This window comes from Phocoena phocoena, chromosome X (assembly GCF_963924675.1).
Source record: "Phocoena phocoena chromosome X, mPhoPho1.1, whole genome shotgun sequence".
NCBI lineage: Eukaryota > Metazoa > Chordata > Mammalia > Artiodactyla > Phocoenidae > Phocoena > Phocoena phocoena.
In genome coordinates this window covers 60631010-60646431 of record NC_089240.1, presented here as the reverse complement: position 1 = coordinate 60646431, position 15422 = coordinate 60631010, and the positions used below count along the sequence as shown (strand labels likewise).

At 40.3% G+C, this 15422-nt stretch overlaps 1 protein-coding gene across 3 annotated transcripts in view; it reads right to left on the bottom strand.

The window, feature by feature from the left end:
• The window catches only part of TAF1 (TATA-box binding protein associated factor 1), an 89140-nt gene that overhangs the window by 57084 nt on the left and 16634 nt on the right, over positions 1-15422 (bottom strand). For all 3 annotated transcript variants that reach the window (XM_065901357.1, XM_065901358.1, XM_065901359.1), the window contains exons 13-18: positions 15080-15253; positions 14746-14850; positions 12769-12969; positions 12461-12602; positions 11908-12038; positions 11177-11257 (exon numbers count right to left, since the gene is read on the bottom strand). In XM_065901357.1, the coding sequence (XP_065757429.1) occupies positions 11177-11257; positions 11908-12038; positions 12461-12602; positions 12769-12969; positions 14746-14850; positions 15080-15253 (834 nt within the window). The remainder of the gene's footprint in view (positions 1-11176; positions 11258-11907; positions 12039-12460; positions 12603-12768; positions 12970-14745; positions 14851-15079; positions 15254-15422) is intronic.

The window sequence follows — 15422 nt, the reverse complement described above, 5'->3', positions numbered from 1 at the left end:
AGTGAGGACCCAAAGGAAGTCTTTGGACAAGAGAGTGATATGACCAAATTTTTGTTTTAAAAGATCATTTAATTTTTTGATAAAGGGTACTAGAATAACTGGACATTCATATGCAAAGAAAAATGAACCTTAGGGCTTCCCTGGTGGCGCAGTGGTTGAAAGTCTGCCTGCCAATGCAGGGGACACGGGTTCGTGCCCCGGTCTGGGAAGATCCCACATGCCGCGGAGCGGCTAGGCCCGTGAGCCATGGCTGCTGGGCCTGTGCGTCTGGAGCCTGTGCTCCACAACGGGAGAGGCCACAACAGTGAGAGGCCTGTGTACCACAAAAAAAAAAAAAAAAAAAAAGAACCTTAACCTACACCTTGCACCCTAAACAAAAATTAACTCAAAATGGATCTAACCATAAGATCTAAAACAATAAAACCTTTAGAAGAAAATATAAGAAAAAAACTTTGCAACCCTGAGTTAGATTAAAATACCTTACATATAACACCAAAACCACAAGCAACAAAGGAGAAGATTTACAAGTTAGACTTCAGCTCTTCATAAGACACTGCTAAGACAATTAAAACACAAGCCTCAGATTGGGAGAAAAATCTTTGTAAATCACATACCTGATAAGGAACTCGGACCTAGAATACATTAAGAACTCTCAAAACTTTAGAAGAAAACAAACAACTAATTAAAAATAAAAATGGGCAAAAGAGATACAGACCCTCCACCAAAGAAGATAACTGGATGATAAATAAGCACATAGAAAGATGCTCAACATCTTTAGCTATCAGGGAAATGCAAATTAAAACTGCAATGACAGACCACTTCACACCCACTATAGGAGAGCAATAATAAGAGTAATAATAATAAATAGAAAATAACAAGTGTTGATAAGGATGTTGGAAAACTGGAACCCTCATACACTGCTAGTAGGAATGTAGATGGTGCAGCCACTGTGGAAAAGTCTGGCAGTTCCTCCAAAGGTAAAACAGAGTTACCACACAACCCAGCAATTTCACTTCTAGGTATTTACCCCCCCCCCCAAAAAATGTATGTCCATATAAAGATTTATACATGGATATTTAAAGCAGCTTTATTCATAATAGCCCAAAACTGGGAACAACCAAAATGCCCTTTGACAGATGATTAAACAAACTGTGGTACATCCATACTGTAGTATACCACGCAGCAATAAAAGGAACAAACTATTAATACACACAACCACCTGGATGAATCTCAACATAATTAGAGTGAAGAACACAGACAAGAAAAAATTTATACTTTCAACAAATGGTGCTGGGAAAATAGAACACCCACGTACAAAATGACGAAGGTGGACCTTTACTTTACGCCATATACAAAAATTAACAAAATGGGACAAACACTGAAGTGTAAGAACTAACAATGTAAAACTCTTAGAAGAAAAAACAGGGGAAAAGCTTCCCGACACTGGATTTGGCAATGATCTCCTGGATATGGAACCAAAAGCACAAGTGACAAAAGTAAAATTAGGTAAACTGGACTACATCAAAATTTAAAATTTCTCAGCAACAAAGGACACAACGGAGCGAAAGGCAACCTATGGAATGGGAGAAAATATTTGCATAACATATATCTGAAAAGAGGTTAATACCCAGAATATATAAACTCCTGCAACTCAACCGCAAAAAGCAAACAACACAATTCAAAAATGGGCAAAAGGGGCTTCCCTGGTGGCACAGTGGTTGAGAGTCCGCCTGCCGATGCAGGGGACATGGGTTTGTGCCCCAATCCGGGAAGATCCCACATGCCGCAGAGCAGCTAGGCCCGTGAGCCATGGCCGCTGAGCCTGCACGTCTGGAGCCTGTGCTCCTCAACGGGGAGAGGCCACAACAGTGAGAGGCCCTCATACCGCCAAAAAAACAAACAAAAAATGGGCAAAGGGCTTGAACAGACATTTCTCAAAATAAGGCATACAAACGGCCAACAAGCACATGAAAAGACACTAATCATCAACAAAATGCAAATCAAAACCACACTAAGATACCACCTCACACCCACTGACATAGCTACTTATCAAAAAAACAATAAATAAATGCTGACGAAAGAGTGGAGATGTTGGAACTCTTATACACCATTTATAGGAATGTAAAACAGTGCAGATGCTTTGAAACACATTATGGAGGTTCCTGAAAAAACTACTGATAAAAATAGAATTACCATATGATCCAATAATTCCATTACTGGGTATATATGCAAAAGAATTGAAAGTAAGGTCTTGAAGAGATACCTGCACACCCATGTTCATAGTAGCACTATTCACAACAGCTAAGAGGTGGAAACAATGCAAATGTCCATCAATGGATGAATGGATAATCAAAATAATATTCCATGGTATATGTGTATGTGTGTATATATATCACAGAATATTATTCAGCCTTAAAAAGGAAGAAAGGGCTTCCCTGGTGGCGCAGTGGTTAAGAATCTGCCTGCCAATGCAGGGGACACGGGTTCGAGCCCTGGTCCGGGAAGATCCCACATGCCATGGAGCAACTAAGCCCGTGCACCACAACTACTGAGCCTGCGCTCTAGAGCCCATGCGCCACAACTACTGAAGCCCACGCGCCTAGATCCCGTGCTCTGCAACAAAAGAAGCCACTGCAATGAGAAGCCTGCTCTCCGCAACAAAGAGTAACCCCCGCTCGCCACAACTAGAGAAAGCCCGCGTGCAGCAACAAAGACCCAACACAGCCTCAGACGATAAAAAACAAAACAAAAACTCTAAAAAAAAAAAAAAAAAAAAGGAAGGAAATTCTGACATATGCTACAACCTGAATGAACCTTAAGAATATTTATCCCAGATGAAATAAATCAGTGATATAAAAACAAATACTGAGGCAGAGGAGAAGATGGTGGAAGAGTAAGACGCGGAGATCACCTTCCTCCCCACAGATACACCAGAAATACATCTACACGTGGAGCGACTCCTACACAACACCTACTGAATGCTGGCAGAAGACCTCAGACCTCCCAAAAGGCAAGAAACTTCCCCACGTACCTGGGTAGGGCAAAAGAAAAAAGGAAAAAGAGACAAAAGAATAGGGACGGGACCTGCACCAGTAGGAGGGAGCTGTGAAGGAGGAAACGTTTCCACACACTAGGAAGCCCCTTCGTGGGCGGAGACTGCGGGTGGCAGAGGGGGGAGCTTCAGAGCTGCGGAGGAGAGCACTGCAACAGGGGTGCGGAGGGCAAAGCGGGGAGATGCCCACACAGAGGATCGGTGCCGACCGGCACTCAGCACCCCAGAGGCTTCTCTGCTCATCCTCCGGGGTGGGCGGGGCTGCTGCGAGCTGAGGCTCGGGCTTTGCTCAGAGCGCAGGGAGAGGACTGGGGTTGACAGCGTGAACACAGCCTGAAGGGGTTAGTGCACCACAGCTAGCCGGGAGGGAGGCAAGAAACTTTTTCTTCCCTCTTTGTTTCCCAGCGAACGCGGAGAGGGGTTTAGGAGAGCTGCTTAAAGGAACTACAGAGACGGGCGTGAGCCGCGGGTAAAAATGCAGACCCCAGAGACGGGCGTGAGCCACGGCTAAAAGCGCGGACTCCAGGGACGGGCGGGAGATGCTAAGGCTGCTGCTGCCGCCACCAAGGGGCCCATGTGCGAGCACAGGTCACTCTCCACACCTCCCTTCCGGGGAGCGTGTGCAGCCCGCCACTGCCAGGTTCCTGGGATCCAGGGACAACTTCCCCGGGAGAACGCACAGCGGGCCTCAGGCTGGTGCAACGTCACGTAGGCCTCTGCCGCCGCAGGCTCGCCCCGCACTCCGCGCCCCTCCCTCCCCCCAGCCTGAATGAGCCAGAGCCCCCAAATCAGCGGCTCCTTTAACCCCATCCTGTCTGAGCAAAAAACAGACGCCCTCCAGCGACCTACATGTAGAGGCGGGGCCAAATCCAAAGCTGAGCCCCTGGGAGCTGTGAGAACAAGGAAGAGAAAGGGAAATCTCTCCCAGCAGCCTCAGAAGCAGCGGATTAAAGCTCCACAATCAACTTGATGTACCCTGCATCTGTGGAATACATGAATAGACAACAAATCATCCCAAATTGAGGAGGTGGACTTCGAGAGCGAGATTTATGATTTTTTCCCCTTTTTCTCTTTTTGTGAGTGTGTATGTGTATGCTTCTGTGTGAGAATTTATCTGTATAGCTTTGCTTCCACCACTTGTCCTAGGGTTCTATCCGTCCGTTTTTTAAAATTTTTTCTTAATAATTAACTTTAATAACTTTATTATACCTTACCTTCTTTCGCTCGTTTCTTTCCTTCCTTCCTTCCTTCCCTCCTTTAGACAACGAATCATCCCATATGGAGGAGGTGAACCTTGAGAGCAAGATTTATGATTTTTTCCCCTTTTTCTCTTTGTGAGTGTGTATGTGTATGCTTCTCTGTGAGAATTTATCTGAATAGCTTTGCTTCCACCACTTGTCCTAAGGTTCTATCCGTCCATGTCTTTTAAAAATTTTTTTTCTTAATAATTAATTTTAGTAACTTTATTATACCTTACCTTCTTTTTCTCGTTCGTTCTTTCCTTCCTTCCTTCCTTCCCTCCTTTAGACAACGAATCATCCCAAATCGAGGAGGTGGACCTTGAGAGCAAGATTTATGATTTTTTACCCTTCACCTCTTTTGGGGAGGGTGTATGTGTATGCTTCTGTGTAAGATTTTGTCTGTATAACTTTGCTTCCAACATTTGTCCTAAGGTTCTATCTGTCCCTTTTTTTTCCCTAAATAGTTATTTTTTAATTTAATAACTTTATTATACTTTATTTTATTTTACTGTATCTTCTTGCTTTCTTTTTTCCTTCCTTCCCTCCTTCCTCCCTCCCTCCTTGCTTTCCCTCTTTCCTTTCTTCCTTCCTTCCTTCTCTCCCTCCCTCCCTCCCTCCTTCCTTTCTTTCTTCCTACCTCTACTAATTCTCTCTCTACTTTTTCTCCCTTTTACTCTGAGCCATATGGGTGAAAGGCTCTTGGTGCTGCAACCAGGAGTCAGTGCTGTGCCTCTCAGGTGGGAGAGCCAACTTCACGACACTGGTCAACAAGAGACCTTCCCAGCTCCACATAATATCAAACAGTGAAAATCTCCCAGAGATCTCCATCTCAACACCAGCACCCAGCTTCACTCAACGACCAGCAAGCTACAGTGCTGGACAACCTACACCAAACAACTAGCAAAACAGGAACACAACACAACCCATTAGCAGAGAGGCTGCCTAAAATCATAATAAGTCCACAGTCACCCCAAAACACACCACCAGACTTGGACCTGCCCACTAGAGAAACAAGATCCAGCCTCATCCACCAGAACACAGGCACTAGTCCCCTCCACCAGGAAGCCTACACAACCCACTGAACCAACCTTAGCCACTGGAGACAGTCATCAAAAACAACAGGAACTACGAACCTGCAGCCTGCAAAAAGGAGACCCCAAACACAGTAAGATAAGCAAAATGAGAAGACAGAAAAACACACAGCAGATGAAGGAGCAAGATAAAAACCCACCAGACCTAACAAATGAAGAGGAAATAGGCAGTCTACCTGAAAAAGAATTCAGAATAATGATATTAAAGATGATCCAAAATCTTGGAAATAGAATGGACAAAATGCAAGAAACATTTAACAAGGACCTAGAAGAACTAAAGATGAAACAAGCAACCATGAACAACACAATAAATGAAATGAAAAATACTTTAGATGGGATCAATAGCAGAATAACTGAGGCAGAAGAACGGATAAGTGACCTGGAAGATAAAATAGTGGAAATAACTACTGCAGAGCAGAATAAAGAAAAAAGAATGAAAATAACTGAGGACAGTCTCAGAGACCTCTGGGACAGCATTAAACGCAGCAACATCCGGATTATAGGGGTGCCAGAAGAAGAGAAAAAGAAAGGGACTGAGAAAATATTTGAAGAGATTATAGTTGAAAACTTCCCTAATATGGAAAAGGAAATAGTCCAGGAAGCACAGAGTCCCATACAGGATAAATCCAAGGAGAAATACACCAAGACACATATTAATCAAACTGTCAAAAATTAAATTCAAAGAAAGCATATTAAAAGCAGCAAGGGAAAAACAACAAATAACACACAAGGGAAACTCTGCAAGCCAGAAGGGAGTGGCAGGACATACTGAAAGTGATGTAGGACAAAAATCTGCAACCAAGATTACTCTACCCAGCAAGGATCTCATTCAGATTTGATGGAGAAATGAAAACCTTTACAGACAAGCAAAAGCTGAGAGAGTTCAGCACCACCAAACCAGCTTTACAACAAATGCTAAAGGAACTACTCTAGGCAAGAAACACAAGAGAAGGAAAAGACCTATAATAAGGAACCCAAAACAATTTAGAAAATGGGAATAGGAACATACATATCGATAATTACCTTAAATGTAAATGAACTACATGCTCTCACCAAAAGACACAGATTGGCTGAATGGATACAAAAACAAGACCCATATATATGCTGTCTACAAGAGACCCACTTCAGACCTAGAGACACATACAGACTGAAAGTAAAGGGATGGAAAAAGATATTCCATGCAAATGGAAACCAAAAGAAAGCTGCAGTAGCAATTCTCATATCAGACAGACTTTAAAATAAAGACTATTAGAAGAGACAAAGAAGGACACTACATAATGATCAAGGGATCGATCCAAGAAGATGATATAACAATTGTAAATATTTATGCACCCAACATAGGAGCACCTCAATACATTAAGGCAAATACTAAGAGCCAGAAACGGGGAAATCGACAGTAACACATTCATAGTAGGGGACTTTAACACCCCACTTTCACCCATGGACAGATCATGCAAAATGAAAATAAATAAGGAAACACAAGCTTTAAATGATACATTAAACAAGATGGACTTAATTGATATTTATAGGACACTCCATCCAAAAACAACAGAATACACATTCTTCTCAAGTGCTCATGGAACATTCTCCAGGATAGAGCATCTCTTGGGTCACAAATCAAGCCTTGGTAAATTTAAGAAAATTGAAATTGTATCAAGTATCTTTTCCGACCACAATGCCATGAGACAAGATATCAATTACAGGAAAAGATTGGTAAAAAATACTAACACATGGAGGCTAAACAATACACTCCTTTATAACGAAGTGATCACTGAAGAAATCAAAGAGGAAATTAAAAAATACCTAGAAACAAATGACAATGGACACACAACGACCCCAAACCTATGGGATGCAGCAAAATCAGTTCTAAGAGGGAAGTTTATAGCAATACAAGCCCACCTTAAGAAACAGGAAATATCTCAAATAAACAACCTAACCTTGCACCTCAAGCAATTAGAGAAAGAAGAACAAAAATACCCCAAAGTTAGCAGAAGGAAAGAAATCATAAAAATCAGATCAGAAATAAATGAAAAAGAAATGAAGGAAACGAAAGCAGAGATCAATAAAACTAAAAGCTGGTTCTTTGAGAAGATAAACAAAATAGATAAAACATTAGCAAGACTCATCAAGAAAAAAAGGGAAAAGACTCAAATCAATAGAAATAGAAATGAAAAAGGAGAATAACAACTGACACCGCAGAAACAAAAAAGATTATGAGAGATTACTACAAGCAACTCTATGCCAAAAAAATGGACAACCTGGAAGAAATGGGACAAATTCTTAGAAATGCACAACCTGCCAAGACTGAATCAGGAAGAAATAGAAAATATGAACAGACCAATCACAAAAGCACTGAAATTGAAACTGTGATTAAAAATCTTCCAACAAACAAAAGCCCAGGACCAGATGGCTTCACAGGTGAATTCTATCAAACGTTTAGAGAAGAGCTAACACCTATCCTTCTCAAACTCTTCCAAAATATAGCAGAGGGAGGAACACTCCCAAATTCCTTCTACGAAGCCACCATCACCTTGATACCAAAACCAGACAAGGATGTCACAAAGAAAGAAAACTACAGACCAATTATCACTGATGAACATAGATGCAAAAATCCTCAACAAAATACTAGCAAACAGAATCCAACAGCACATTAAAAGGATCATACACCATGATCAAGTGGGGTTTATTCCACGAAAGCAAGGATTCTTCAATATACGCAAATCTATCAATGTGATAAACCATATTAACAAATTGAAGGAGAAAAACCACATGATCATCTCAATAGATGCAGAGAAAGCTTTCGACAAAATTCAACACCCATTTATGATAAAAACCCTGGAGAAAAGTAGGCGAAGAGGGAAGTTTCCTCAACATAATAAAGGCCATATATGACAAGCCCACAGCCAACATCATCCTCAATGGTGAAAAACTGAAAGCATTTCCACTAAGATCAGGAACAAGACAAGGTTGCCCACTCTCACCACTCTTATTAAACATAGTTTTGGAAGTTTTAGCCACAACAATCAGAGAAGCAAAGGAAATAAAAGGAATCCAAATCGGAAAAGAAAAAGTAAAGCTGTCACTGTTTGCAGTAGACATGATACTATACATAGGGAATCCTAAAGATGCTTCCAGAAAACTACTAGGGCTAATCAATGAATTTGATAAAGTAGCAGCATACAAAATTAATGTACAGAAAACTCTGGCATTCCTATACACTAATGATGAAAAATCTGAAAGTGAAACCAAGAAAACACTCCCATTTACCACTGCAACCAAAAGAATAAAATATCTAGGAATAAACCTACCTAAGGAGACAAAACACCTGTATGCAGAAAATTATAAGACGCTGATGAAAGAAATTAAAGATGATACAAATAGATGGAGAGATATACCATGTTCTTGGATTGGAAGAATCAACATTGTGAAAATGACTCTACTACCCAAAGCAATCTACAGATTCAATGCAATCCCTATCAAAGTACCACTGGCATTTTTCACAGAACTAGAACAAAAAATTTCACAATTTGTATGGAAACACAAAAGACCCTGAATAGCCAAAGCAATCTTGGGAACGAAAAACGGAGCTGGAGGAATCAGGCTCCCTGACATCAGACTATGCTACAAAGCTACAGTAATCAAGACAGTATGGTACTGGCACAGAAACAGAAAGATAGATCAATGGAACAGGATAGAAAGCCCAGAGATAAACCCATGCACATATGGTCACCTTATCTTTGATAAAGGAGGCAAGAATGTACAGTGGAGAAAGGACAGCCTCTTCAATAAGTGGTGCTGGGAAAACTGGACAGGTACATGTGAAAGTATGAGATGAGACCACTCCCTAACACCATACACAAAAATAAGCTCAAAATGGATTAAAGACCTAAATGTAAGGCCAGAAACTATCAAACTCTTAGAGGAAAACATAGGCAGAACACTGTGACATAAATCGCAGCAAGATCCTTTTGGACCCACCTCCTAGAAAGGGAAATAAAAACAAAAATAAACAAATGGGACCTAATGAAACTTCAAAGCTTTTACACAGCAAAGGAAACCATAAACGAGCAAAAGACAACCTTCAGAATGGGAGAAAATATTTGCAAATGAAGCAACTGACGAAGGATTAATTTCCAAAATTTACCAGCAGCTCATGCAGCTCAATAACAAAAAAACACCCCAATCCAAAAATGGGCAGAAGACCTAAATAGACATTTCTCCAAAGAAGATATACAGACTGCCAACAAACACATGAAAGAATGCTCAACATCATTAATCATTAGAGAAATGCAAATCAAAACTACAGTGAGGTATCATCTCACACCAGTGAGAATGGCCATCATCAAAAAGTCTAGAAACAATAAATGCTGAAGAGGGTGTGGACAAAAGGGAACACTTGTTCACTGCTGGTGGGAATGTGAATTGATTCAGCCACTATGGAGAACAGTATGGAGGTTTCTTAAAAAACTACAAATAGAACTACCATATGACCCAGCAATCCCACCACTGGGCATATACCCTGAGAAAACCATAATTCAAAAAGAGTCATGTATCAAAATGTTCACTGCAGCTCTATTTACAATAGCCAGGACATGGAAGCACCCTAAGTGTCCATCGACAGGTGAATGGATAAAGAAGAAGTGGCACATACATACAATGGAGTATTACTCAGCCCTAAAAAGAAACGAAATTGAGCTATTTGTAATGAGGTGAATAGACCTAGAGTCTGTCATACAGAGTGAAGTAAGTCAGAAAGAGAAAGACAAATCCCGTATGCTAACACATATATATGGAAGTTAAGAAAAATAAAAATGTCACAAAGAACCTAGGGGTAAGACAAGAATAAAGACACAGACCTACTGGAGAACCGACTTGAGGATATGGGGAGGGGGAAGGGTGAGCTGTGACAGGGCGAGAGAGAGGCATGGACATACATACACTAACAAACGTAAGGTAGATAGCTGGTAGGAAGCAGCCGCATGGCACAGGGAGATCGGCTCGGTGCTTTGTGACCACCTGGAGGGGTAGGATAGGGAGGGTGCGAGGGAGGGAGACGTAAGAAGGAGGAGATATGGGAACGTATGTATGTGTATAGCTGATTCACTTTGTTATAAAGCAGAAACTAGCACACCATTGTAAAGCAATTATACCCCAATAAAGATGTTAAAAAAAAATACTGTATGATTCCACTTAGGTGAAATACCTGAAGTAGTAAAATTCATAGGGAATTCATAGGGACAGAAAGTAAAATGGTGGTTGCCAGGGGCTGAGGGAGGGAAATACGGTGAATTACTGTTTAATGGGTAATAGTTTCTTTCAGTTTTACAAGATGAAAAGAGTTCTGGAGATTGGTTGTATAACAATGTGAATGTACTTTAACACTACTGAATACACACTTAAAGGTTAAGATGGTAAATTTTGTGTTACATGTATTAAAAAAAAAGAGTACATGTAACTGTACGATTCCATTTACCTAAAATTCTATAAAGTGCAAACTCATCTATAGTGACGGGAAGCACATCAGTGGTTGTCAAGGAGGGACAGGGAGGGTAGAGAGAAGGGAGGAGAATGGAGAAAGGGATTTCAAAGAGGCACGAAGAAACTTGTGGGGGTGACAGATACACTCATTATCTTGTCACGACAATTTCACAGGTATAAACATACAACGAAATGTACCAAATAGTACACTTTAAATACGTGACGTTTATTGTATGTCAATCATCTCAATAAAGCTATTTTTTTTTTTAAAAAAAAGGATAAATGGGATGTACCAATAAAGATTAAAGCCATACCTCATCATCAATCTTCATCTGGAAATCTTCCTCATTTTCCTCTTCTGGAGCAAAAAAGGACTTCTCACCATAGCCAGCATCCTGGAAGAGGACAAATCCATGCATAAGACAAAGCACAAGTTTCACTGAATACCAAGTACAGAACACCAAAGCCCATTTTGCGTAAAGAATGGATTCTGTAAAGTCTTAGGCGTACCTATCACCATTCTACATCCTTAGGCTAATACATGTGAATAGTTAAGGCCCGTTGGGAAGAGGAATAGAGATGCTTATTAACTCAATGGGACAGAGTTGTGCTATCTCACCCCAGCTAGACCTTTCCTATTTTGGCCTCAGAAGGACATTATGCTTCTCTAAACCACATGTCCAGCACCATCATCATCTCTGCCCACCTGGAAGGCTATGGCAAACAACTAAGAAGTACTTTTCCTGCTAACACACCTGTCTTACAAAGAACAGTGATTAAAACCACCACCCAAATGAATGAGCAACCATTTTCAAAGCAAAACAATATGCCCTAAGTCCCTCACTAAGCCTTCCCACTGGTATGTAGCTACAATGCAGTTTACCCCAGAACTGATGTACACAGAGTACACCATACAGTGTGACTTTATAAATAGTTGGTAATAATCTAGTAATCATCATTTGTAAGCCAGTGAGAAAAGTCTTCACCCTCATCTCTCTGAAAAAAACCCATAGGCATAAGTAGTGCCTAAGAGGAAGGTGTTCACCTTCAGCCGCTGCTCTGCTGCTATCATGCTATAATAAGCGCAGCACTGCTCTGGAGACACCATAGCCCTGATCTCCTCCTCAGTTGGTAAACGAAAATCAGACTTCAGCACCCACCAGTTTGAGTCCATGCCTAGAAAAGATAGAGAAAATGAGACCATTCTGAATTCCAAAGGCCCTTTCATTGACAGCAACAGGGATAGCAAAACAAGACTGAACTAGGCAATGTCCCAGAAGGTATCAGGCCTAGCCACAGTTAGCCTGACTGTCCGGCAAAGAAAAGCCCTGCTGCTAGGTTTCCTATATTTCATGTAAGACATCCAACAATCACACTGAATTTCCTGACAGGCAAGATTAAATAGCAAAAAAAAAAAAAAAAAAAAAAAATTAAATAGTAATCAGAGCCTCCATAATTAGAAGATTTGCTACCTCCTTTTGATGACTTTATTACTTTTTTCTACTTTACTAACTGTATGTTTATCCTTTTAACTGGAAGCCGTAATTCCTTTCTTGGAGAGAGGCAGAGAGGACATATAATCAGTCACAACTGATGACCTGTGCGTTTGAAGTCAGCGCAGAGCTTTAGCCTCTTCCGGATGCTGCTTTCTGAATGGGAAGGAAAGGCTTTTTTTATATCTTCCATTCGGATCCGTCGTGGCCGATCTTTACTCTTCCAGAACAGGCGGTAAATAAAAACCTGCCCAACAAACCGTATTTTTTTTATTTGGCAAAGTAAGGATAAAAGTCCTCCCCAGGGCCCCTTCCCCTAATGCCCTATGTGTTTTGATCTTTCCTGGTGTGCCCCCAAGTCCACATATCCTTTTATGTACACCCAGAGCCCCTCCCTATCCTCTCATTCTTACCTGGAGAAAGTCTCGGATATGTGTATTGGCCCTTTTGGAGTTGGGCCCAGGAACTTCAAACAAGGGGCACTGCTGTCCAACCACAAAAATATCCACTAATTCCCGAATATAGTAACCTTGTCTTGTGCGAATGATAAGGAAATCACTTTCTGGCATCTTATGAAGATAAATTGGAGCACGAAAAAGGTTGTTCTCAAATGCCTAACAAAAACAAAAACACAAAAGTTATATACAGAGAAACCCTGGAAATTTAGTAAACTAATGAGAAAGGGAAATCAAGCTTGTTTGCTCTCTATCCCCATTATGCCATCTAAGGTCTATCGAATAACGTAAACAAATTATAACATGGAGTATCAAATGGGATTAGACAGATAATTTTTTACCCACTGGCTACCTTTAAGAGTCAGTAGTAGGAAAACTACAGGATTTGGATTCAGATGACACTGGCTCTGCTACTCACTGTATGATGTCAGATAAATTACTTAGTATCTATGAGCTTAATTTTCCTCATCTCCAAAATGGAGATATTTAAAACGCCTATACCTCACACGATTGCTATAAAGATTATATATGAAAATCACTTTATAAACTAACAAGTACCATACTATTACCCTAGACCTAGCATAGCCCTTGACATAATATGTGAGATCAAAACATTTGTTAAGTAAATTAATAAAAAAATAAAACAACAAAAACAACTAATGAATTAGAAAGTGTGCTAGAAAAGACAGACTAAACATGCAGGACAGAAACATTTGAGCTTCTTTAAGTAGCAGCCAGATGAGGATCAACTATCACAAGAAGCTGTGATTCTAAGGAAAGACTTTTCAAAAAAATCAGAAAAGTAGAAAGAGGGAGGATCTTCAATAGATAGGTGTGGAAAGAAAATTCTAAATGTGAAAAAGTTACAGGGGAAGGTAAAAAAGCATCTCTCTGAGAGACTACAAAAGTAGCCACAAAAGAAGGGGATGGACTGGTAGAAAATCTCAATAGAAAGTTACAGGGGTAGGAACTCCAGGAACAGTATGAAGGTGACACTCAAAATATGGTGGGAAATGGATTACAGATGTAAAGGATAAAAAAACAATGTGCTTTGTAGATGCTTTGAGAGAATAAGCAATAGAAACAATGGAATAAAGTAGGTACAAGAGCAGGTAAAATGGTTAAGATTGCCAAGAGAAATGAAGTGGGGTGGGTGTGGGGGGGAAACAAGGTAGAAGAGTGCTAAAGATTTCCTCACATCATTTGTGGACCTCTGTACATTGCCTTAACAAAATATGTAAAAGCTAGGTTACCAAAGAGCATCTCTATACCCATCAGAACAAAGAGGGGAAAAAACCATTTCACTACAGCTGGGGACTGTAAGTAGCACAGTTCAGGGTGGTTCAATACTCAAAGTGACCACAGCTAATATAATCAAAACATACCCATCTTACACATACAAATTAAACATCCATAAATTAACTACCATAAATTTTTTAAAAGATTTGTTTAAAACGTGGACAATTTTTAAAGCCTTTATTGAATTTGTTACAATATTGCTTCTGTTTTTTGTTTTGGTTTTTTTGGCCCCAAGGCATGTGGGATCTTAGCTCCCCAACCAGGTATCGAACCTGCACCCCCTGCATTGGAAGGTGAAGTCTTAACCACTGGACCACCAGGGAAGTCCCTATAGTAAATTATTAATCCCAGGTTGACTTCCCTATGACACCCAGATGTTTCTGGACTTCTTACCACTAGGTATTTTCAAAAAACTATTTCAAATTTAACTTACTGAATAACATAATAAGGAGCCAGTTTCAATAAAAAGATGCAAAAAATTTTTGTATTATAATCATTTTTAGTTTATATTGCTCTTTCCCATACTTAATGTATAAACAGTATCTCAATCAACTAGAATTGGTCCTTTTTGGGCTGACTAGCTCCTCATCTGTCAATTTCCTTAGGACAGAGTTACAACAGGAAATAATTCCTCACCTGCAGTAATTGTCCAGGATGGAGTGAGCCTAGAAAAGGAGATGTATGGCAGTAAACAGTTTCTCCATATTTACAATCTGGGGCTCCGGGATCTTTTCCGGGTTTCTATAAGGAATGCAGCAGACCCAGTTACTATCCCAGAATATAATCAATAAGCCTACACAAAATATTCCATGAGCACAGCATTCTACTAATAGTACTACCTGCAAAATGGATATCATTCCTTTCTCCCAATAAATTTCTAGTATAAAATAAGAAAATACACGTTCACATATGATCACTGGATATTTAACTACAGCTATACTAACAACAAAGATTTTCTGAGCAGACTCACCCGCTTATAGTAGTTTTTAATCTTGGTTGCCATGCCAACCTGCATCATTAATGGTCCATTTTCCTCACTATATTCTGCAAGAATAAGATCTCCATCTTTGCCTGTGAGGTCCTGAGGTGTGCGCATGAAAAACATCTCTCCACCACCTGAAGCTTGCCTCTCTTGTTCTCTCATCTGCCGAGAACAAAGACAATACAGTACAGCTACTGACAGGACAATAATTACAGAGTGATGTTGTTCATTGAGACATCAAGAACTTTTACTTGCCTTTTTTTTTTTTCCAATTTCATTGCAAAAATTTTCAAACATAAAGTCAAAACTATGAACACCTATTATCCCACCA